Source organism: Labrus mixtus, chromosome 8 (assembly GCF_963584025.1).
Source record: "Labrus mixtus chromosome 8, fLabMix1.1, whole genome shotgun sequence".
NCBI lineage: Eukaryota > Metazoa > Chordata > Actinopteri > Labriformes > Labridae > Labrus > Labrus mixtus.
The window spans coordinates 20,357,542-20,375,372 of NC_083619.1; the positions used below are offsets into that span (position 1 = coordinate 20,357,542).

Here is a 17,831-nt window from a genome sequence, read left to right on the forward strand (position 1 = left end):
TTACTGAAGCCACATGTAGAGATAATCCTAATTAATTCATAAACACAAAGCGGAAGAGACCATGGGGCATGAACAGAAAGGGAGTGCATGATAACAAAGCTGTCTCTGTCCTTGTCCTTGTCACACACACACACACACACACACACACACACACACACACACACACACACACACACACACACACACACACACACGGACACAAACGGACACACAATCACACTACTGGATCAATACAAGCTGAAAAGTGTTGCACTGTGGTGAGTGAGGTCATCACTTGTCTGTCCTTCAACCCCTGGACAAACAAGGACACAAGAGCACACTTTATACGGCACTGGGCAGCACAACACTACGGACTCAGTGAAAAGCACTTTTTTCTCAATGAACTATTGAGCTATTATTAAGAGGGCCTCACATAGGGACAATTCCTCATTTCAACAACCATATTTGTCCCTAGAACAATATGAATTAAACCAAAACACAACCAAGCTTTCCACCAGCATTCACTTGAAAAAAAAAGATGCCTCTTGGGTAAAGAATTTGTTATCAGTATGTCCTTGAGTATTATTGTTGAAAAAAAACATCCACCATTTCTGAGCGCACAGATCCATAGAGCAGGATATGGATGTGATGTAGATAGCTTGAATCTTGTCTTTTCAAGCTCTTAAACTAGAAGGGGAGTACAATTTGATTTAAAAAATGAGTTTAAACATTTAATTTGTTTGCACAAGGCATTCATTTATTTTCCTATACCATTAATCATTTCAATGCTTTTCCTTTTCTCTTTGTCACAACTCAAATTTAATCATTCATTGATTTCCCATTTTCCCTCAAACAACATATTTCTCTTCACTTAATGAGACCGTTACATCTGAAAACACCCCAGAAGAAATGATTTAGTTCTCACTCACTTATTTAAATGAGTCAGATCAGTGTTTCCTACAGAAAGTCAGAAGAAATTATCCACTAGTTTTTCAATCTTATTCAGAAAAAAAAGAAGCAAATCAGTGGCTGTTAATTAACCTAGGCAGGCCGGACAGGTATAGACTATGTGTGGGAATCACTGCAGGCGTAGCAAAAAGAATGTAGTTGAGGGTGTAAATACACTCAACTAAAAAATGTCCTTTACCATTTACCGCTGAAATACTTTGAACTGGCCACAAGACTTCAATACTGGGTCAATAAAAAAAAGACATTTATGTGTTTATCAGCATCATGCAAGTGGCGGGTTTTGTTTTTACCCTTTATTTGTATATAAAGCAGCAAAGTATGACTTTTTTTAAATAAAGCAACATTTTTGGGCAGTAAGTTCAAGATTACTTCATTCTCTTACACACAGCTGTCAGTCAGGTGTGCATCAGAGTATACACTGTGTACTCTTAAGATTTACTGTCATTCAGTAATCACACAGGGAGATATACATCACTCTATTTTCCCCAAGAAAACTCTCACTTCAGGTAAAGGACTTTTTCTACAAAAGTTTTCCTCTACACAGCTGTAAGTTATAAATGTGAGGGTAAACAGCACTATAATTTCAGGACCATTCACTAGGGGTGTACAAAGTCATTCTGGGTGATGTAGGGAACAACAAACTGAGGTAAATACACATCGATAAAAGTGGCAGCAGGTAAATGAAGTCAGAGGACCACACAAAGTAATTTCTGACGTTTACTTTAGGTCACAAAATACTTCAAGTGCAGTGACATGCTGCTTTTTGAAGACTGTTAAAACACTGGAACAAATGTATCATCAAATGTATTAAAAACTCACAATGACAAGTTGAGCTATGGACTCATTGATGATTGGGTATGATTTGACAAAAAAGTATTTGCTAATACGCCAGAGTTTACACGACCTCATAAAATCATTAAGCATTTATTTGCAAATGACAGACTCTCCATGAAAATCCAAACTATAGGGAGTTGTGGTTGTGCTCCCTTCTTTTTCTGCTCACTCCAGAATCAGTCTCCTCTGGGTTAGGGTTACAAAAAATCAATCCATTTTGCACCACACATCTTAAAGATTAGCTAACCAGATGTTTCCACTTATGTTGTTTTGGTTTATTTTTTTCACATGGCCATCAAGTTAATTTTCAGAATAAACATGTAATTAAATTGGATTGTTTTAGTTATGTTAAAATATATAGGTGTGGTCCTCTATCAGAGACTACTGAGCAGCTGAATCATTTTAAGAGGCATTCTGTGACACTGCATTGGTTCACATTGAATCAATAACGCTAGACATTGACATTAAGTTGGACACAGCTGACTGGGAAAAGACAAACTGCAAAATAAAAGCTGAGAACATTTCTTATTTACCTGTATCCTTTTACCTAGAAAAATATTTTAACATTTGATACTTAATGTCATTTTTCTGATGTGGTGCTATACAAAACAGCCTACTGGACATATACGATGGTACAGTAGGCTATATGATTTTAATGCAAGATCTGTCATTATACTATTGTGTTTACATGCCAGAAAAAAATAGAAAAAGGAAAAAAAGGTTCCACTACAGCCCTTAAACTATCCCTTAAATCCATCTTGAAAACCCAAATGCCTTCAGCAAACACTCAAACTTTTAAATGTAGCAATCTTTCTTTGACTCAGATGTGGTTACATTTTCAGGGGACGAAAAACAGACATCACAGTACATTATACTGTACATTGGTCCCATGGTGAGTGGGCCTCTTCACTACAGGAGATAATGGAGAAAATACATAATGAGTCATTCTGCACCAAAGTTGTATTTTGTCACAGAACATTGCTTTTTCCTGGCCCAGAATGAGTGCCCAAACCCCCCGTGGAACCAGTATCATCCAGCTACTGATAGAGATAATGCATTTTAACTACTACCATTAAGAGTGTGTGCTTCACATAAACCCTATATAATCAAGAGAAATCTCACTATTACACAGTTTAATAAATAAGTTACTAAGCTTATTGAATATATGAATGTAACAATTCTAGGACAGAAATGCGTCACTCTGTCAGTGATCGTTTAGAAATCAGCATCACCACTACATAATTTGTATTTTAAAGAGTCCTGCCACGTTTGTACCCCCAAGCATAATGTGCTTTTGTCACGGTCCTGATTTTCTTTTAAAAGAAAACTGTCAGAAGATATTATATTATTGGAGTTTAATATTCCAAAAATATTTCTGATGGTTCTGTCTACAAACCCTTTATAAGAGCTTATTTACAAATTCTTTGGTTTTAAAAGGTACAAGATGAGGCGACCAATTCACAGACTAGTCACTAAGTCAACATATAAAGTAAATACTTTATTGTTAAATCAACTCGATCATCATTGAGCCCACAAGCTTAAGTTGTCATCCTGAGTTTTTAAACCATTAAAGATTGATCTTAAAACAGCAGAAATACTAGTTTTTTAAATTACATCGTGTTAAAACCAGAAGAGGTCACATCGTTAAATTGAACCAATTACAAGGTATCATTGCTAATCAAAAACTCTCTATGCATTAATATGATTCATGCTGTTCCTGTTTCCTTACGGGAAACTGAGCTTTATAATACTTCATATCTTACTCTCTGGGCATGGTAGGTCATAATTTAAGATATTCAGCTTTTTTTTGAGAAGCAAAAAGAGCCAAAACTTGGAAAGCAATTATTTTGTTTGTTAAAATCATGCATCATTTATATATATTGGGTTTCATTACTTTCCTTCATAAAATAGCCTCCAGCATGGCCTGATCAAATCATCTCAATATCACGCTGTGATGAAGCACATTAAAATTCTCCGGCTTTATTTTCATTATTCAAGAGAAGAATTAAAAACTTGTAAACTTTTCAGCAGGGTTGAAACTGACGGTTTACATGCATGTCCATCATCTCTTATGTGTCAGGTCTTGAATGTGATCAAGGAGGTGAACAATGTGTGTGACACACAGTATTTGTCACCATGAATCAGACTGTATAACAAGGAGCAGCTGAGTGCACTGACTGTTTATTTTCTGGAAAGGATGTTTAGTGCAGCGTGTCAGGAGTGTGTTAGACAAACTGTGAAGGAAAGCAGAGACCTGAGTGCGTCACTGCTTTGATTCTCAGTGTGTCTTTTTACACTGAACAACACACTTTACTGCAAACATATAAAAGAAGATATGATGAACATTTCCAAACATGCCACAGTCTCCGTGCCTCCCTCTCCCTCACTCTTACACACAAACTCACACATATACACACACACATACGCACAAACAGGCGCAAACATCTTAAGTGTTTATTCATCTTTCCATATTTGATAAGGTCTTTCTCCCAAGTGACAATCAACAACATGTTTCACTTCACAATGCCAAATCCTTCACTGTCCACTGTTTACATAACAGCTAAGCAGCAACAAGCTGATTAGCACCACATCACCAATCAAGCCATTTTCTACTTGGCTTCCATCCAACAGTGGCTGAATGCTTGTGAAAGTTCACTGTCTGCTTTCACATGGACAAGGAGTCTGGCCGAGGTCTGTTTTAAACAAGTTAATTGCAAGTGGCAACCTCCATCCAGCCTTGAAAAAAAAATGCAGTTCCTTAAGCATCCACTTGAGGCTGAATCTAAATCTAAATGGCCATTTAAGGAGTCAGGGCTCAAATGTTTAGATGACTGAAATCCTAGTCATATTGAATTGATATCATTTTGGTGAAAAAAAGAGTGCATGTAGCAGGTATACTACGCTAACCATACCTGCTCTGTCTGCTTGCTCAGTATTTATTTGACCTTTTCTTTATCTCTAGACCAGTGCAGGGTTTGCAAATATTTGCCACCATCTAGGGGATAAGGTAAACAGGAAGGAATTTTGGATGAGATTTACTATTCTTCATTGGGAGGAGAGAGAGCAAGGGAATCAACATTGCAGATACCAATAACAAAAAAAATCTTTGCATTTTAACTATCTAAATTGATAGAGAGGTTTATGAGGATGCACTCATCAAAAAACTAAATACTGCAATAATAAAATGAATCAAACGTTTTCTAACACCACTCCTATGCACCTGGATCGCATCCAACAATGCCTAAACACATCAAGATGAATGCATAACTTCAACACTGTCTCCAAGAAATTACATTTATATTTAACTAATTTAAACAGCAAATACATTTTGAGGAAAGCTTAATGCCCCCCCACCTCCCCCTGATTGCACTCACCATTAACATAATGAGGAAATGTTACTAATTTACATATCTGGCAAGTTGCAAGAAAGTTGATGCTGAAACTGTATATTACAAAATATCCAATCATGCAGTACAATTCCTGCTTGTAGTGATCCCAGCATTATTAAAATGTATCCAATTCATTTTATATTCTCGTCAAGCCTGATCCCTCAGAGCTATTTCCCGGTGTATGTTTAGCACTTGAAGGTCAGTATACAAAAACATTGCCTATACCTATCTCATGCTTTTTTTCCTTTCCGTATCAAGACATTGATACAGGATAGAGAGGAAGAGTCTATTTTGCCGACCTGGTCTTTCACATTGGATATGACAGAGGCTGTGGGCCACAGAGGGTATCTGAATACACTTAAGTGAGATCTGCGACTCCCGCTAGGACTCAAATGACCGGGTTAGCTGAAAATGAATGAGCTGAGGTGATAGATAGCTGAATGGAAAGAAAAACAACACACACACCCACACCAACAGACACACTCTGGTGGCTGCTGGGTATCACACGAGTACACACATCAGCATATAGAAGACCTTAGAATGCCTCACTCTCACAAAGTGTGACCAAATATTTTCTCCTATATGTTTTTGGAACACACACACACAAACACTGAAATGTTGAAACATATCCCTGTACTGGCTACCCATCCACCTGCCAGAAGGGACCAAGGTAAAAGTGGAATAGATGGCAAGAAGGTTTTAGGAGGAAGGGTAGATATAACCAACCATATTACACAATCTGCTCCATAAATCTGCAATATTATCATTAGCAAATGGTAGGATGGGGACAGCTTGTGAGATGGTTGTCTGAATTTCATGCTCTCATTTTAGCCTTTACTTAGGGTAAAAGCCTATCATTTAGGCTTCGTAATCAATCTTCAGAATAGTAATACACTTAACTCAATAATGTCCTCTTGAGGTAGGCAAACCAGGGAGGAAATAATCAGTGATGAAACCCTTTGCTGCAGAACAAAAATCCAGCACTTGTGCATACACTTGGCCTCTTACCATGTCACTTTAAGATAAGCGAGGAGAAAAATCAATTTGAAAGCCTCTTTGTGTGACGCTATTGAGAGATATTGTGTCTTCTAAAAGGGAAATCCATCACATTTAAGAGTAAATACAGGCAGCTGTCTATCCACGTGAGTGCATGTTGCATATGTGTGTGAAATAGCTGCATGTATTACAGAATGTGTACTTCTAGGTTTTTGTTTTCTTCAGCTTGTCTTCTCATGCACACACAGGAAGGTGCGGCTCAGCACCTGGGATTTTGAAAAAGTCATGTTAACTGAGGCGGTTGCTTCCAATAAGAAAGGAGCACCTGATGTGGCGCAGTTGGGAGAGAAATGAGAAAAAGGAGAATAAAGATTGGTTGAGAAGAATGTAATTAGCTCAAGCTTTTAAGATTCGTTTGAGCTGGGCAATTACCCCTCTAATTATCAAGGTAGAAGGAGAGAGAAGGAGATGGGGTGAAGGAAGGGAGGGAGGAAGAAAGAAGGAGAAGGAAAAACAGCAAGAGAGGCGTAATCAAGCTTGTGTTTTTGCTTGAAGAAACACGAAGAAATTTAATCCAAAAACACATTTTCCCTCTGAGTTAGCCGTGGGCAAAATGATGGAGTTACATCTGCATTTGGCTATATAACACAAAAGATTTGAAAGAATGCTAACTTCAATGTAAGTAACACAATGCCTGGGATATTAGAAAAAATATATTTATGTGGATTAAATTAAGGCTTAGTTTTCTTTTTTTCTTTTACATTTAGTGAACTTGTCTTGAGTTTTGCACAAAGAAATATCTAATTTGAAAATAACTGAAAAAGAAGAGACAAAATTTAAAGAGGGACTAAAAACTATATCAACCGATCAAAGGAAGGCCACAAAAGGAAGAAGTATCTTAATAGTTTTGTCCTTTTCTGAGTACATTGTTATTATTAACACAATAAGTTAAATCAATTACATATGATAGTTATTTTTTTTCTACAATCGGTCTTGTTTTTTATAGATAAATAATGATTTAAAATGAGTACTGAGTGAACATGAAGTGATATGTGCATCAAATTATCGTTTTTATTTGGTAACTGGTGTGTGCATCTTCTTTATTCTCATTATCTGAGCACATCATCATCTTTATTGCCTCTGTCATTTCTGACCTCATTGCTCAAGAGACACTTATTTGTTTGGCCAGCTAATCCAAAACCAATAAGGACATGCATTGTTGCCCCGAATGAATCATCTCCAATAAATAGCCCTTAAGTTGTGATGACTGAAAAATGGTCCCAAACCACGGAAAAGAGAGACAGAGAGGCTTTAGTAATGGCATCTAATGAGCTGTTCTTGAAAAGCAGCCAATGCCTGGAAGATTTGCTCCTTGATTACTGACATTAACCAAAGAGTTCCATTTCCCCTTCAGGCGCTCATCCTGATGATATCTGTCCGCCTCCCTGCTGCTCTTTCTCTTTTTTTTTCTCTGAGTAAATATGTAGATTTTTTTTCCAATGATCCCTCTCATGGTATTTTATGCAGGCGTCATTTTCTAAAATGAAATCGGTGTCATAAACTAGAAGCTATAAACTGTTTACAGTATTTATATACAAACAGGAACACAGCCACTGCACGTAAATCTTAAATGTTCTGTCTTGTACAAGCACATATTTACAAACGCAGATCGAGTGTGTAAAGGTTGGAGCAAAGTAGAGAAGACGTAGGCAGTAGATGCCTGAGCAGTCTGAGTCATTATTTTTGCTGAAACATGTACTGAAGCCCTGCAGAGCATCCAAGGCTACAATCTGAACCAACACAGCAGTCCTGGGGGAGAGACAGGAGACAGAGATGACAACGTGGCAGACTGCATGAGGCCATTTAAGGCTTGAGGCCAGCTTGGATTGGAAGGAAGAACACTTAAAGCCGCTTTCAAGTAGTGATCACTGTGGCCACTGTGTCAGTGCAGTATTCAGACGGCTGTCAAAGAGATGCACTAACCATCTACTTGTTGCTTTGTTGGTGAACAATCACTGTGAGTGGTGCTGCTTAGGTGATCAATGTCTTGGCTGATTAAGTAGAGATCAGTCAGACACATTTTAAAACGACCATTTGCTAAACCTTTCCCCTGATCAGAGATCATCCTATCACAGCCTAGCAACCGTAACTAGGCATGGCAGCAGGTTTGTTCCTCCACGTGCCAAAATGGTGTAGGAAGATGGTTCCTTATTTTAAGTTTAAGAAGTAGATTCATAAATATGTTAATTTGCTACATATACATCAAGCTTAACAATGCATGACTTCAGACAGACATTCAGAAATGTTTTTGTGTTGAAGTTTTTAAATATGAGACGGTAAATTCTACCCAGGTTGCTACAATTCCCCCCAAAAAAGGCACAGGATCAGGGGCGGATGTAGAAGGGCGGCACAGGGTGGCAAATGCCACCCCTGAAAAAAGGCCTTGCCACCCTAGCAGCCACATCAAAATTTGTTTCTGGTCGAAAAATTTTAAAACAAAACCCTGATTACGAGCGCATGGGAAGTAAGCCCATCCCTTTCCCTCTGCTCAGTTCAATGTCACTGAGGGCTCTCTCTCTCTCTCTCTCTCTCTCTCTCTCTTGTTTAACCACTCTCCAGTAGCCCCGACAGAAGTAAACAGCAGCAGGAGAGGAGGAAGTCCCAGCATTCATGTCCTTGTGGAAAAATCGCCTCAGTCTCTTGCGATTTTTCCAGAACTGGAGATAAGACTTGGATCAAGACCCGACTTTTTAATATTTATCTCAATACTTTGGAAGCAAACCATATGTATTTCAAGTAAGAAACTTAGTCCCCGTTTAGTCAAACCAAAAATCAAACACTATATAATAACATACTACTTTTATTGGTCTTTGCATTAAGGACTCAAGACTTGGTTTGCCTCCAACTAATCCTAACTAAATAAAGACTTAAACCTGCCCCAAAAAGACTCGAAAACAGCTTTTCAACAAAGTGCAGAAAGAACATAGAGAGAAACAGACATGGGAAAAATGTAATGGGGACTTGTCCACAAACAAAGATACAAAGAACATATTAACAAACACACATTGAGCAAAGACATGGAGCAAAGTGGAGAAGACGTAGGCAGTAGATGCCTGAGCAGCCTGAGTCATTACTTTCCCTGAAACAAGTCCTGTAGCGAGTCCAATGCTGCAATCTGAACGAACACAGCAGTCCTGAGAGGGAGACAGGACACACTAAACTCTCACATAAACACACAGGCACTGTGGACGGAGTTGGCAAATTGAGCAGGCTGCATGAGGACATTTAAAGCTGGAGGCATGACAGGATCAGATGGCAACACACTTAAAACTTTTAAAAGCTAGAAAAACAAGAAGTGACCACTGTAGAATATTTACTGGCCAAAGTAAAAGCCTCTTTCATTCAGTGCAGTATTCAGACTCCTGTCAGAGAGATGCACCAACGATTTTCTTGTTGCTTTGTTGGTGAATAATCACTGTGAATGGTGGTGCTTTGGTGATCAATGCCTTGTTGAGGGAAAAGTGCTTTTTACCTTCTCGACAAATGGATAGAATCAAATTGCTCTCTTTCACATTCAGAGGCACAAGATTACACAGAGCATTGTCAAAGGCACATTTTGAAATTGAATGGTTGGTAAACTCATCCCCTTTTCAACAAGTGACCAATCAGAGCTTAGCAAATGCTATTAGGCATTGTTGGGCTGTCAAAATATCTATTTCTCTGCCAGCAGAAGCATTGTGCAGTTTAAGTCATACTTGCACATTGAAGCAACTTTTTTTCTGCCTATCCAAACCAAAAATTGAAAGCAAAAATGTGAGCAATGGATTAAACTGCTTTAACATTGGTTGCAAACAGTAAGCGTTTCTGGCTAACTAGCTTTCTATCTACTTAAGTTACCTTGCCCCCCCTAGCATTACCTCCAAGTGTTAGCATATCATTAGCTCTGACTGTGTGTTTTGTGACTTTGTAAAAAATAAAGGTCTGATTCTAAAATATTTTCACTCAAAGATAGTAAATCTGAATTATGAGCATGGACGTCAAATTTGTACAGAACTGAATTTGAGGACTTGTACTTTTAGTGTGGAAAAAATACAGTTACAAGAAAGTGTATTCAGTTTCAGCATGCTAAATACAGTTTCAAGTGTTTTCAAAATTCAGTTTCAAACTAGTAAAAATGAATTTCAAATTATGCTATTTTAGATTCAGTTTAGCAATACACATTCAAATTGTGTGATTTAAACTGGAATATGTAATTAAATTATTCAAGTTGAGCAATTCAAATACAAATATACCAAATTTCAGTTCAGCTTCTGCTGAGATATTTCTGCCCATATTCTACAAGAGTATACTGTAGATAACATAAGTAGAATTTTCTTCCATTTTTTCATGTGCCTTTACCATAAGATGTTTATTTAGACTTTTTGCAAAGTTTTCATTCTCAAAGAAGTTACACAGCCAATGACAGTGTTTTTAAACAATTCATTGAGCTAGCATAACATTTAGCTAGCTAATACTAACAAAGATCTGCAAGCAAAAGTGGTCACTTCAGCAAGCAAAATCAATAGTAGGATTAATCAATAAGTAGAATCAATAAGTATGCTTCTGTCAACATCTGTAACCCATTGGCTATCTTCTGATAATGATATAGATTTTTGGAGCGACCGGCAACTTTTAGAGCTTCCGGTGTAACCAGGTATTAGAGATAAAGGACTTCCAGGAATTACCTTTCTCCCCTCTTTTCGATGTGTTGCCATTGTTTACCGTCCAACGAGCAACTTGAGTAGCGATACCTCTTAGAGCTGGACTGGCTGATAGCTGCAGTTGCAAGCACATGTCTTTTAGCAGACATAAATTGAAGTTAAACGACCGCTGATGGGTTCCACAATTGCATTGAGATGTGTTGTACCTCCTTCGCTCTTCACATGGCAAGGGCGTTGGCTGAATGTTCCTACACATTCAGCCAATGCCTGCTAAAACACCAGTGGAGAATACTCCTCTTACTACAAACAGAAACCAGAAAGGTACTGGAAAAGGGTTCTGCGCCAAGAGATTGCAGATCCGTCTTAAAGTAGGCCTACCCATGTTTGCAAAGAATGGTAAGGAATTCATGTGGTACATCTTCCACCAGTGTCACTGTATGCAGATGTGCTGTGCAAGAATAGAATGCTTGACAGGCATAGAAACGGTAACTAAGGGGGGGCGGGGCTTGGAAAAATGTCAATTGATATTAAAAAAAAAAAAAAAGATCACAATAGTGACCATGTGATCAAAGACCAACACAGTAACGTGGAAACAGTTTCCCTGCCTGTCATCACCAAACCCACATAATTCACACAAAGGCTTACACAGACTATGGTTATATAGGCTTTTACTCTTTAACTCCTTACATGCATCCCAAACAAGCAAACACACACACACACACACACACTCCTAACTCCCTCCCTCTGTGAAGGGGGCTATCTTTCCCTCCATCTGCGTGTGTGAGGGGTTGTACTCGTGTGTCAGTAATGACAATGTCCCAGTGTTCCTCGCTGCCAATTAGCCTGACTGTAATTACACAGACACATATGGAGCTGTCAATCACCCAGCTCCTCCACACAGCAACTCACCCACCCAGCAGCAAGAGAGAGAGAGAGAGAGAGAGAGAGAGAGAGAGAGACAGGAGCGGAGAGAGGGTGAGACTCTCCAACAGCTAGTTCTATACCGTTCCAAACGACCACATGCTGGGCCAATAAGTTGGATGACGCGAGTTTTGTTTAATTACTCTAACTGTGCAGCAGTCCCAGAGTCCGCAGGTAAACACCATGAAGCCGCATTAGAGTGGAGCCAAGGCAAACTATTTTTTCTATTCTCAGAGCTTGGACAACTAGTGCCAATGCTTTCTCCAAATTGTTGACTTTACTTTAGCATGAGAGAAAACATTCCAGGTTTCTGTGACATAAAAATTAGAAAGAAAAATGGAGGAAGAGTCATAAGGGAAAGAAAAATACAGAACACAGGGTTTTGTTAGCCATATTACATCCATGCCCAAACTAAAAAATATATTTTTGAAAACAATGTGTTTATACTGCTAACAAGTATTAACCGTTTGGCAAAAAATAGGTAATGATCATATATCTGTGCCTTACAGCTCAATTGTTGACCAAAAAACAGCCATGAGGCACACTGCTGTGACATGTCCCTTCATTATGATGAACATCCACAGTGTAGTTTTTTTTAGTCAGTCCTGCTTAAAACATCCTGCTCCATGAAATACTCCCTAGAGCCCCAAATGTTTTTTTTCAAATGCAAATCCTTAACTATCACCCACAAATGCAATATTTACTCTTATTTGCTAAAAAAATGGTACAAAAATAAATTATAGACACATTTATGACTTCTATTAAATGTTAATGTTTAACAGGACACATAGGCTTGATCCTGGTTGTAACATAGAGGATGAAAGTCAGAAAGTGTTCTTGGAAGAAAGGGAACTATAGTAAAACAAAATATCAATTTCTTAAAGACTTCAACTTGAGTGAGGAGGTGTGTAGAAAATAAATAAAAAGTGACGTTTTGGGCAGTGACTTGAACATCCAGGAGTTATGACTATTGTGATGACTTCTGCCCCTTTCTGACAAACTCTCTTTGGTTTACCTGTTCTGAGAAACGGTGGGTGGGGCAGGTAATTATCAGTGCCAACAGATGAAAACATCCTTTGTTTTTGCATGCAGACTCGCTCTCATCTCCCCTGAAGCTACCCACTTTGTTATGCTGCATTTCTAGAGCCTCTTCAGGTCTTTACTTAGTTTACTCACACACTCTCTCCACTCTCATGTGCCCCAAACACTACTGATTCAAATGACATCTGTTCTCCATGTTATGTTGTTCTTTTGCTGCATACTGAATTCATTTCCGTCTGTATAGGTCACAGTAATAACAATTAGTCTCCCACCTTGTTGTGGCCTTACGAGCCAGTGATGATACTATCTTTGATCTGCAAGATTGACACCTCAGCATAAAAACACTTACACACATAGTTCAACTGTTAAATTAGACACAATATTGGTATTCAGATGTTTTCCCTATCATTTTCAGAGATGGAGTTTGAACATTTTAGAGTTATTTAAAGACTCCTGGACTCCGTGCATTATGTTCTCTGCATTAAAAAAACAAATTAACTTTCACAGAGAAAGATTAAATAAAAAATTAGGGACAATGATTTGAAGTTTTTTCAGATCAGTACAGAAACACTGTAAACAAATAATACTTAAATCAACATTACCCACTCATCCAGTGGCATTAATTAATCCCTGTTTTCATGCTTGTATTAAAATGCATTTATGTCCCGGTGAACAGAGGGCCTGATTTCCCCTGAGCATCTTTGACTGAACTAAACAAATAAAAGTTGTATTATAAGGAGGATAGCAAGCATGCAGCAGTTAAACTATTTGTCAAGATTTAAAGGTTGATGAGTTGTCTTAATTTCTCGAACACCTTAGTCATATAACTTCAACAATGATGGGTTGACACTTGAAAGAAATCATGAGCAAGAGGTAAAAATATGTGAATGCATACAAGTGAGACCGTTTAATTCAAACTGCATGAAAAAGATACAAAGTGCTTCAATGAAAAGTAACACTGAACATGAGAACAGAAAAACAGGTAGGTGCAGGTCCAGCAACAATTTCTGGAGGTGAAGGGGAGAGGCAGAGGGAGGAAATCCAAGAATAAAAGATGAGGAGGAGGTGGAGGAGGAGGAGGAGGAGAAGGGAAGGACAGGAGGGAGGGATGAGGAGGTATAAAGGTCCAAAGTCCCAGCAGCAGCTCTTACCTCTGGGATGTCTTCTTGTACTTGCGCCTGACAAGAAAAACAAAAGTGAGGACATTGGGGGATCAATTGTTAAAATGACTCTTGTAAAAACTTACTTGACTACAAAAGACATAAAAGACATTGTATCTCATACAAAACCCACACACACACATCCATAGTGATTTCCATGTAGCACGTGCAAGAGATTTTTTGCATCCTTTATATTTTATTGTAAGTATGAATAAAATTCCCTTTTCATTCTAGACCTTTGGAGTCATATACATGAAGTGTATCCCCATCTAATAGGGGGAAAGTGTTTACATTATGAATTATTAACCCTCATTCTGGAAGAATTTCAAGTTTTAATGTGATGCTGTAATAATTTCAAATAAAAAATATATTTATAACAGTTTACTTTAAAATGTACATACTTTTCCATATGAAATCCACATCATCAAAAGCATATAAAGTTAAAGTTTATCAAGGTTAAAAAAAAAAAGATTGGAAAAAAAAAAAAAAAAGCTTCCTCTTTATGCAGGTACAGATTCTTGCTCAGTTGAACCCGACAATGTAGCATCACCTGCAGCATAATACATAGTGTACTTCATGTGTCCATCTCTGACCTGTCACTTTAACTGTTTTAATTACAAACTGTTTAACCTTTTATAGACAGTTTAAGAATGGAACTTCAAGTAAATCAGAGTTTCCTTTCTGTCAAAATACATCCCTGTATAAGATGCCACACTGTTGGCATTCTATAATTATTTTGGGTCCTCTAATATTACCTTTGAGTTTGTATTATTATTTTTAGTTATGTTTGTTTTTTTCGCAATAAGCCTTGAAACTTGGTGATTTTAAGTTCTTCTTTTATTATTTGGTAACAATTCTCCAAGTAGAACCTGCCAACAAACGGAGTGGAACTGGTAGTGCGATTTGGAACTTATTAGACATTAGTTATGGAAATGAGTAGATCTGATCAACGCACACCAACAGATGTATTGGTGGCCTTTATCGATTACCCAGAATAAGTTTGGTGAATATGCTGTAACAACTAACCTTACAGAAGAGAGTTAAAGATGTTCAAGTTGAGAAAGCAAAAGTCTTGTGGCATCAAGGCCAATGTCCCTCACCCAATATACAAATCCACAAAAACTAAACTGAATTTTTATTTAACTGCAGAGGTTGTTGTTTTTCCTTTTCTTGTAATAAAGTCAGAGTTGTCATCATTCATATGGTACACTTACAAAAAAGCTAATGCTTGGAATTACTTATGCAGAGTTATAATGACAAGATTCATCGTGGCATGCAAACACAAACACACACACCACTCTATCTCATTACATCCAACCTACAACCACACATCAGGAATCTACCCAGTTACATTAGAGTAAAACACACCTACTATCACTTACCCTAACATTTGGCCTACACCCACCCACAGCTCCATGAAGAGATAGCAGCATGACTCTAAAAGCTCAGTTCATGCTCACAGTCACTTGAGGGACTCATAATAGAAAAGTGGAGGGAGGGATGGACCCACTGCTGCTCGACAACAGACGTTGATTAAAATTCCAGTCAGGCAGAATTCACAGCACTTAGCTTGATTTGTTTCTCAATCGTTTTCTGTACCAATCTTTCTTGGAGCTCAGCGTAAAACTGCAAGCTAAGGAAGTGAGTCTCTGTGAAGAAATGTTAAAAGCTCCTTCATGATAAATGGGAAAAAATAAAAGGAGTAAACGACTTGAAAAAAGAGAGGAGATTTAGTAGAAGAATATGGATAAGCAGATACGCAATAACAAAGGGTAAATAAAATGTGAATTAGAGGGTCTTTCCTCACCTCCTCTCCTGTCCCTCATATCCCCCCTGTTCCCTTCTCCTCTTAATAAGCTTGCTTTACATCGAGATGTGTGTCAACATCACAAATCTTCTTCTAATTAGAAGGCTTTAATGCAATGTCCTCGGTATAATGAGGATGTGGGTTAAAAGAGGTCATGGAAATTCCAGGAGGTATTCTAATTATAAAGGTCACAGAGAGCTTATTAAGCTAAAGGGGAGTTGTATTTCTAATTCATATATTGGGCTGTTTTTTGTTTTGTTTTGTTTTATCTAAGTTAGGGTCTTAGAAGTCTGGATGTGTCATAATGCCATCATCCTGCCATCTTGATCCTCTTTGGGCCATGTTTAAGCTGCCCGACGTTATGAACTGTTGATCAAGTGATTAAATAATTCATTGATTTCCATTAATCAATGGATGACGGAGAGGTCGGGTGTGTCGCAGTGATCTAATTCATCAATGGAAATCTATCGGAGTTCATTCACCGATGCAAAGGCAGAAAATGGGCCATTTGTCAGTGTGAAGAAATAAAAAGACAACCCACTGTTCATACCTTCATCAGTGGATGTCAGCTGGCTTCAGACTGCGTCACCAAAGGTGGAGCAGTCCAAAGCAAATGTGCTCTCTCTGCCTATCCATGGATGGTCGGTGCACTCTGTGGACCACGCAGTGCCACAAAGAGCCATTCAGCGCACACACAAACACACAAATCATACAGCTGCCAAACAAATCTCCTAGGATAAGCTGCCAGCACATACAGTAAATGTCACCAATCTGCCATGTACCCTCTTAAACGCACATCCAATCTATATCATTCGCACCAGCACATGCACAGTTAACCTTTCCCAATAGTACACACACACACACACACACACACACACACACACACACACACACACACACACACACACACACACACACACACACACACACACACACACACATATGCTGCTTACTATATAACATAAAACATAAACTGTGTGCAGCATCAACATCTGTAGGGGCTGCCCGTCAGTCTGAGCTCCCTCTCTCTTCAGACGGAGGCTTTCTGTGAGATTAAAGGCTAATGTGATCTCTGACACGCAACAGGAGCCCTCAGAGCACCCAGCAGACCGCAGCCCTGCCATGATGAAAAAAAAAACAAACAGCCCCCCCCCCCCCCCCCCCACCCCCCAATCCCCACCCCCCTAACCGTCGAAATTCTTTTGACTCACTATCCATCAAATATCCAAACAGACACTTGGTTATGATGGGGAATTTTTGATGATGGCCAAATGGGAGAGACAATGAAGCCATCCGAGGAAACTAAATGTGGCAGAGGATGACGATGGCAGGGGGAGATCAGCATATTGGGCTACTGACAGAGCATAGAGAGAAGCAATGACTAATCATGGACAAAAATATAACCATGATGTGAAAATAACTTAAATATAATGGGATTGATTGTTGAGGAGAGGCTGATAGAAGAAGAACAGCTCCCTCTTGCATGATTCATTCACCAAGTTGAAGTCTGTGGCGCAGGAGGCAACTGCATTTCATTCAGACTTGCAGCAGTAACATTAGAGTATTTTTTCTGCTTAACACACCCCTCCAAGCAACACCTCTGTGTGCCTCCACCCCCACTCCCCAAATCATAATTGGAAAAAATGGACAAAAGATCATACACAGTATGGGGGCCTCTCTCATCAGGGCGAAAGGTCACAGAGGTGTTGATTGGTTGAAGGATGAGAAAATGTAATTTTATAGTACTCTGGTATTTAAAAAAAAGGCTCTACCTTAAGGAAGTGGGAGAAGTCAGAAGGGGGAAGCTCAAGAAGGCTTTTGTATTATTTGAAGAGAGATTATGGGTGTACAAGAGGCAAAGGCCAAATATGTGAGGGGAATACCTCTATCTTTGTCTGTAAAACTTTGAAATAGTGGAAAATAAGACAGTATAGGCACTGGACTATGATATTTCTTTGCGATTTTTCAATTTGTATTGTAAGAACCTGATGAAATGTGCACATTAATTTGCCCCTGTTGAGTCTTTATTCTGCAT

General features: G+C 38.6%; 1 protein-coding gene across 3 annotated transcripts in view; it reads right to left on the reverse strand.

Annotated features, from left to right (window-relative positions):
• Positions 1 to 17,831, reverse strand: part of pde1cb (phosphodiesterase 1C, calmodulin-dependent b) — an 86,583-nt gene that overhangs the window by 44,494 nt on the left and 24,258 nt on the right. Inside the window, exon 2 of one of the 3 annotated variants that reach the window (XM_061045009.1) lies at positions 13,981 to 14,007. The exons of the other annotated variants lie outside the window; for them this stretch is intronic. Coding sequence (XP_060900992.1) covers positions 13,981 to 14,007 — 27 coding nt within the window. The remainder of the gene's footprint in view (positions 1 to 13,980; positions 14,008 to 17,831) is intronic. 3 annotated transcript variants of the gene reach the window in all.